The sequence below is a fragment of the Danio rerio genome, chromosome 14 (genome assembly GCF_049306965.1).
Source record: "Danio rerio strain Tuebingen ecotype United States chromosome 14, GRCz12tu, whole genome shotgun sequence".
Lineage (NCBI taxonomy): Eukaryota > Metazoa > Chordata > Actinopteri > Cypriniformes > Danionidae > Danio > Danio rerio.
Genome location: NC_133189.1, coordinates 2,395,001 through 2,402,500, shown reverse-complemented (window position 1 = coordinate 2,402,500; position 7,500 = coordinate 2,395,001). Strand labels below are relative to the sequence as shown.

Sequence of the window (7,500 nt, the reverse complement as noted above, 5' to 3'; positions counted from 1 at the left end):
TGTTTTAAATCAACATGTTTTTTTTTAGTTTAAATTAAATTAAATTAAATTAAATTAAATTAAATTAAATTAAATTAAATTAAATTAAATTAAATTAAATTAAATTAAATTAAATTAAATTAAATTAAATTAAATTCACTTGAACTAAATTGACTTGACTTGAATTAAATTAACTTGACTTGAATTAAATTGATTTGATGACTTTAAATGTAATATTTAATTTAATTTAATTTAATTTAATTTAATTTAATTTAATTTAATTTAATTTAATTGACTTGACTTGACTTGACTTGACTTGAATTAAATTAAATTAAATTAAATTAAATTAAATTAAATTAAATTAAATTAAATTAAATTAAATTAAATTAAATTAAATTAAATTAACTTAAATTAAATTAAATTAAATTGACTCAACTTGACTCGACTCGACTCGACTCGACTCGACCTAAATCAACTCGACTCGACTTGACAACTTTATTTTGTAAAATAGTTATCTGTGACTTTACAATATATCACCACACACAAATAAACAACACCGATACCATATGCATGTATAAAAGTAAATAAATCAAAATCAAAAACCAAATAGTTTCCATTTTAAAAATCTGACAGCGCTAAAAATCAAAGATATTATTTAGAAATGTTCATGGTTGCCTAAAGCGTCTACCCGATGAAAGTGGTATGAACTCAAGGTAAAGGGGTGAGAAAGATCCTTAGCTATTCTTAAAGCCTTTTGCTTGAGAGATCATTCAAATTTCTTTGCATTTTATGATCCTATATTATTTACAATATTGGAATGTTTACAACACTCAGGTTAGATCACCAAACCACATAAGACATATTAAAAATCTAAATACATAAGCAAAGTGAAACAAAAAGAGAAAGAAGGTTTTCTGTGTGCTGAATGTTAATGCTCCTCTTGACAAAATGGCTGCTGTTATTGAGGCTCCTTTTACCCCTCCACCCCCAAATCCTCAATCTGCCAACACACACACACACACACATATGCAGAGGGAGGCCAGAAAGAGTAGAAGAGGGGGACAGTGCGCTTTATTGCCATGCTAATGCCTGTTATAGTCAAGCATTGTGCTGAAGCTGATTGGAACCATTAAGATGCCAAAAGGGCTGTTTAGTGTGACTGACAGTGAACTGTCCAATTAGATGCTCCTCGGGGGAGGGGCCAGTCGTCGGTGGCCAATAGGGATAGGATTCTCTCGTTCACTGCGCATCGGTTTCCATAACAGACGTTACACAACACATTCCTGCCTGACAGGACCCCGTTTGAAAGGAGCCATTTGGAAGAAATTAAATCTTTTTGTTTAGTTTAAATTGGCAGCGCTACATTTATATAGCAGCGGCCTCAAAGGACTGTGTAGTGTTCGTCGAGTTATTACACTTTACTAAAACCAAAATCAAGACTAATAACTTTATTCAAAAAGTGAAGTGACTTTAACTAAAATAAAAGAAAAAATAAAAAAGACATATAATATTAAACAGGCAGTTCATTCCTAATAGCGTGACAGAATACAACAACATAACAATAAAAACTGTATTTAAAAATACTACAACCATATTTTTAATATTGCTTAATAATTATGTACAATTATACAAAAAGTTTGTTTATATATTTATTTATTGATTTATTCATTCATTTTTTTTTCATTTATTATTCATTTATTTATTATTATTAATTAATTACTTTATGTATTTATTTATAAAATAATTAAAACAGAAAATTTAATTAAAGTTTAACTAAAATAATAAAGAAAATATATTTTTTAAACTATTTGAAACTACTAAAATTAAAATTGAAAAATAGAGTACAAATACAAAATAAATTAGTTAAAGTTAGATTATTGTATTATGAATTATAGGATTTATTTATTTATTTATTTATTTATTTATTTATTTATTTATTTATTTATTATTATTATTATTATTATTATTATTATTGATATTATTATTATTTGTTATTATTTTATATATTAGATATAGATATAATAGATATTATTTTATTAAATAACTGAAACTGAAAGAATATGAATAAATATAATAAAAAAGAAAAAATGTAATAAAATACAGAATAAAACATACAAGGTTCTTCTATCTTAATATATTTTTTATTTATTCAAATGGATTTAATGCATATAAAAACTCAATAAACATTATTAAAGCATTTCAGTAACATTCACATTTACAGCAAAAACAAATTATTAAAAAACTATTTTAAATATTTATAAAAATAATATATATAAAAATAATATTTGTTAATATTGTAAATTTTTTTATAATAAATAAAGAACTAAAATAATAAAGAAAAAATAATATTCATTGCTATTTAAAACTACCAAAAATAAATAAATAAATGAATATGAGTAGTTGAAATTAGAGTATTATATGATCAATTATAGGAAAAATAATCTGTATATAATTTTACGTTATACTATAATTTAATTTTATAAAGTATAAAATAATTTCATATTTATATTATTATAATTATATAAAAAAAAATTTCCTTCAGCTTAGTTCCTTATTTATCAGTGGTTGCCACAGCGGAATTAATCATTTGTTTAATATTAAATGACTTATTTATTTAGTTATTGATTTATTTTAGTTCAAGAAAATAAAGGTATAAAGTATAATAAAGGTGAAGATATTGTTATCAATATATTATCAATTATAGGAAATTAAAGGAAAAATAAAAATACCTGAAAATTATTTTATATATATAATATATATATATATATATATACAGTTATATTCCAGTTATATATAATATAAATCTTTTTTTCAGTTCCTACAAGTTGCAGTCCTCACATGTGCGATGGACTCCGCCGGGCCGACAGAGGTATTGGAGTGTAGCTAGAGTTCCTGCTTGTTCCTGTAGGTTTATGGATCAGGATCCTCATCAGTGTCCAGCACACTGAAAAAAATTACTCATTAAATTTACTGCATTTATTTAAGGTAAGTGGTTGCAAACAATGTATATGAGCTGAACTTAAACAAACAAAGTAAGTGTATTAATGTTCAACTTCGTTTGTTAGTTTGATTTCAACCCATATCAATTGTTTGCAACTACTTACCCTAAAATAATTTAGTAAATCCAATGAATTATTTTATTCAGTGCAGAGGCACTGGAGCCCTCAGGAGCCGTCCTGCTCATAGAATAGCCTCCATGTGTGTGTAGTGCTGTGCAGTGACTAGCTCTATCCCAGTTCATCCCTCGGTTGTGCACCGTAGAAAAGATAAGCACAACAAATAATGACACAGTCTGCTTTATGCACAGTTGAAGACAAAATTATCAGCCCTCTTTTTGTTTACTTTTTCAAATATTTCCCAAATGATGTTTAACAGATTCAGGAAATTTTCACAGTATTTCCTATAATATTTTTTTCTTCTGGAGAAAGTCTTATTTGTTTTATTTCGGCTAGAATAAAAGCAGTTCTTAATTTTTTTAAACTGATTTTAAGCTCAATATTATTAGCCCACTTAAGCAATATTAGTTTTGGATTGTCTTCAGAACAAACCACTGTTATACAATGACTTGCCTAATTACCCTAACTTTACCCTATTAACCTAGTTAAGTCTTTAAACTGCACTACTAGTATCTTGAAAAACATCTAGTCAAATAGTGTGTGCTGTTTTTGGGGGACAAAAAATATGAAAGAATTCAAGTTTAACAAGAGGGTTAATAGTTCTGACTTCAGCTGTACATGTTTGTGAGGGGTTTCATGAATGAACATCTACAAACAATCACATCTTGGATCATAACTTTCGTTTTCTTACAACTCGCACAATCTGGTCAGCAGGAAGTGATTATCTGACCACAGGATGTGATAAAGCTGAACGCAGGAAGTGGGATATCCTGCAAGTGTGATGAAATGCTGACTGTGAAGACGTGAGGTGTCTTATCTTCACGCTAGCTGACTGGAACTGTTGCGCTGTGTCTGAAATCATTTAGTCAGTTTGTATGGGTCTGTGTCTAAAATCCAGCGTGTTTACGGCCTGATCTGATGGTCTGAAGGTTGTAGGTTTGATCTAAGTAATGATTGAGAATATAATCTGAATAAACGACGCCAGCTCTGCTTCTCATTAGGGATTTCGCTCTAAATCAACAGCAGTCACCCTGTTTTCCCTCATCTTGGCACTGTGAATTTGAGCCCTTTTGAAATGCTTGGCAAAAACAGTTTTGTTCCCTACTCAAATTTCTTTCTGTCTTTCATTCTTTCAGCTTTCTTTTGTATTTCCTCCCTTTAAAATGCTTAAATTACAATCAAGAATATATATATTTGCTGCTTGTTTAAGCTGTTTGTTTATACCATACTTAAAATGAGCTTAAACTAAACGATTCTGGAAATTTTTGGGGGAATTAATTTAATGTATGTTTAATCCTTTTCTTTCTTTTATTCTTTCTTTCTTTCTGCTTGTTTTATTTGTGCACAGTGTTTGTTGTTTAATTGTATTTATTTATTTTAAGATAATTTGCTTTTTTGAATCATTCTCAATTGCGATTAGTAACTAATAATTGTATGAGTAACTAAAATCAAATATTTATATTAATAATTAGTACAATATTTATTTATAAACTAAAACGTAAAAGTTGAATTTAAGTTGAAATTAAAAAAGTTTAACTGAAATATAAAAACAATGTCTAATTTTTAAAACTATTTAAAACTACCAAAATATAATAAGAGTATAAATACAAAATAAATAACAACAACAATTTTAAAGGTAAATAAAATGACAGAATGCAACAAAATTACAATACAAAATATATATTAAAAAAACAATCGCATTTTTTAAATATTTATAAAAAATCCATTATTACACAACATAAATTATTTAAAGTGACAACATTGTAGTATTATATTATGAATTAAAAAATTATTTATTTTTTATTTATTTATTTATTTATAAAATAACTAAAACGGAAATAAAAATGAATATGACAAAAGCGTAAAAAAGGTTAATAAAATAAAAGTGTATATATATGGTATTTTAAAAAATGTTTATTAAAAATGATTATGTTATATTATGAAGTATAGGATTTACTTAATCTTTAAGCCCAATGTATTTTTAAATATCCTTTATTTATTTATTTATTTATTTATTTATTTATTTATTTATTTATTTATTTATTCAATATTCATTATTTATTTATTTATTTTTATTTATTTATAATTTATTTATTTTTTATTTATTTATTCTTTCTTTATTTTTTATTTATTTATTTTTGTTTATTAATATTATTGTTATTATTTATTTTTTGTTATTAATAATATTATTGTTATTAAATTTAATTATCCATCTATTATTTATTGTTTATTTATTTTTTATTGATTGTTTATTTATTTTTATTATTTATTTATTTATTTATTTATTTAATTATGTGTTCTTTGTTTATTATTATTAATATTATTATTATTATTATTATTTAATAACTAAAACTAAAATTAAAATAAATTAAACAAGAAAGTAACAAAATAATAAAATGACAGAATACATCATACAAGATTTTTCTATCTTCATTTTTTTTTTATACAAATACCTTTAATGCATATAAAAACTCAACAAACATTATTAAAGCATTTCAGTAGCATTCACATTTATAGCCAAATAAATGGTTGAATCAAATTAACATCTTAGCTCAACTTATATGTATAAAAATATTACGTTAAACTTTGTGTAACATTAAAAAAATAAATAGTTGAAACCTGATTACCTTATTAAAATAAATCAAAGCAATTCAAAAATATTGGTTGTCTTGATTTTTCGTCATTAAACATTTTATAGTCTGATAAAAAATAAAAAAGAGAAGAAAATGGAAAATGCACAAGACTTTCTTTCCCTTTTTCCACTCTTTCTTTCTCCCCATGTGGTTGTATCCTGTATGCAGATGTTGTTTTGTGCCGCTGCGGTTCATTGTCTGCTGTCTGTGGACTGTTTTACAGCCGCTGGGCTCATTTAAGACAGGAAGTGAGACCCCGCGAGACCCCAAATTCATCTTTAAACGTCTGCAGAGACAGAAGCTCTTTAGCATTAGCATCTCATCCTCTCCCTGTGCTGAGGATTCAGGCCAGTAACTCATTTTTGATTTGATTTGTGTCAGCGTCCGGCTCGCTATATCCTGATTTTACAGTGTCTGGATTCATTTGGCTGAACTGAAGGAGAACTAAGGGCTAGTGCTATTTATTTAGCTTTGCAGTATTGTGCTAAGGTTGCTCAGTGGTTAGCACTGTCGCCTTACAGCAAGAAGGTCGCTGGTTCAAGACTCGGCTGGGTCAGTGTTCACATGTGTGGAGTTTGCATGTTCTCCCCGTGTTGGTGTTTGTTTCCTCCGGGTGCTCCGATTTCCCCCACAGTCCAAATACATGCACTATAGGCGAATTGGGTGAACTAAATTGGCCGTTGCGTATGAGTGTGTATGGGTGTTTCCCAGCACTAGGTTGCAGCTGGAAGGGCATCCATTGCGTAAAACATATGCTAGAATAGTTGGTGGTTTATTCCACTGCGGTGACCACTGATAAAGAAGGGACAAATCCGAAGGAAAACGAATGAGTTATTGTTCTTTTATTATAAATAACAATAATTGTGTGTAAATAGGAGGTAAATATAGGAGTGTAAAAATAGCTTAGATTATTGTATAATAAATAGCTTGTAAAAATAGTTGCTGAGCTACTTTTGTCATGTAGCTTTCCCAGGGGGTAGCTTTTAGTGTAGGTAAGCTACATTAGAATAGCTAATAGCTTAGCTCATTACATTTTTCAAGTAGCTTGCCCAACACTGCCAAGAACATATGGAAAATGTCTGCCCTGTCACTTTTACATTGATCACACACCTCATCATATTAGGATATATTTTAGAGAGTCTACATTTTGTGTAGTAGGATCGATGATAAATTTTCAATTGTATAAAATTCTAGATTTTAACAGTTCTCTCAAAAAATGTATAAATATATATATATTAGGGATGTAACGGTATCAGAATTTCACGGTACGGTAATACCTCGGTATGAATGTCACGGTACGGTATTTATTGAATCATTTACAGGAAAAAACAAAACTTATGAAAATACTCCAAAAAAGTGCCAAAAGTGTCAATGACATACAAATTAGCCATCTATCTGTAAGCTTTGAAACAGGAACTTCCATTTTAATAACAAAAAAATATTAAACCATGTAAAAAAAAAAATAAAGTTTCAATTTAGTATTGTTGAAAACTCATCACATTAAACATTTAACCACTCACTCACTTAGATAGAGATGGGTTTAAAGGAAAATTATCATATAAATATAATCTGGTAAAAGCTGGTATCTCTGGGTATTTACAATGTCCCCTGCAACAGAAAAACCCCTCTCATTTGGGACTGAGGTTTCTGGGACAAGAGAGATATGACTTGGCCCAGGTTGACAGCAGTGGGTAAAGTTGTGCATTGTCTTTCCCCCACTTGAGAGGACAAACCATGAGTGAGATAGAGATCTCATGTCTGCATCAATCTGA

General features: G+C 27.8%; 11 protein-coding genes across 11 annotated transcripts in view; all 11 read left to right on the top strand.

Moving 5' to 3' along the window:
• The window catches only part of pcdh2g1 (protocadherin 2 gamma 1), a 223,953-nt gene that overhangs the window by 205,700 nt on the left and 10,753 nt on the right, over positions 1–7,500 (top strand).
• Positions 1–7,500, top strand: part of pcdh2g2 (protocadherin 2 gamma 2) — a 219,546-nt gene that overhangs the window by 201,293 nt on the left and 10,753 nt on the right.
• The window catches only part of pcdh2g5 (protocadherin 2 gamma 5), a 203,515-nt gene that overhangs the window by 185,262 nt on the left and 10,753 nt on the right, over positions 1–7,500 (top strand).
• Positions 1–7,500, top strand: part of pcdh2g6 (protocadherin 2 gamma 6) — a 199,722-nt gene that overhangs the window by 181,469 nt on the left and 10,753 nt on the right.
• Positions 1–7,500, top strand: part of pcdh2g7 (protocadherin 2 gamma 7) — a 190,495-nt gene that overhangs the window by 172,242 nt on the left and 10,753 nt on the right.
• Positions 1–7,500, top strand: part of pcdh2g8 (protocadherin 2 gamma 8) — a 180,008-nt gene that overhangs the window by 161,755 nt on the left and 10,753 nt on the right.
• Positions 1–7,500, top strand: part of pcdh2g9 (protocadherin 2 gamma 9) — a 175,249-nt gene that overhangs the window by 156,996 nt on the left and 10,753 nt on the right.
• The window catches only part of pcdh2g12 (protocadherin 2 gamma 12), a 157,436-nt gene that overhangs the window by 139,183 nt on the left and 10,753 nt on the right, over positions 1–7,500 (top strand).
• Positions 1–7,500, top strand: part of pcdh2g13 (protocadherin 2 gamma 13) — a 153,332-nt gene that overhangs the window by 135,079 nt on the left and 10,753 nt on the right. Inside the window, 1 exon segment of the mRNA NM_001024185.1 lies at positions 2,795–2,848. Within this exon segment, the coding sequence (NP_001019356.1) occupies positions 2,795–2,848 (54 nt within the window).
• pcdh2g16 (protocadherin 2 gamma 16) overlaps positions 1–7,500 on the top strand; it is a 125,467-nt gene that overhangs the window by 107,214 nt on the left and 10,753 nt on the right.
• The window catches only part of pcdh2g17 (protocadherin 2 gamma 17), a 122,392-nt gene that overhangs the window by 104,139 nt on the left and 10,753 nt on the right, over positions 1–7,500 (top strand).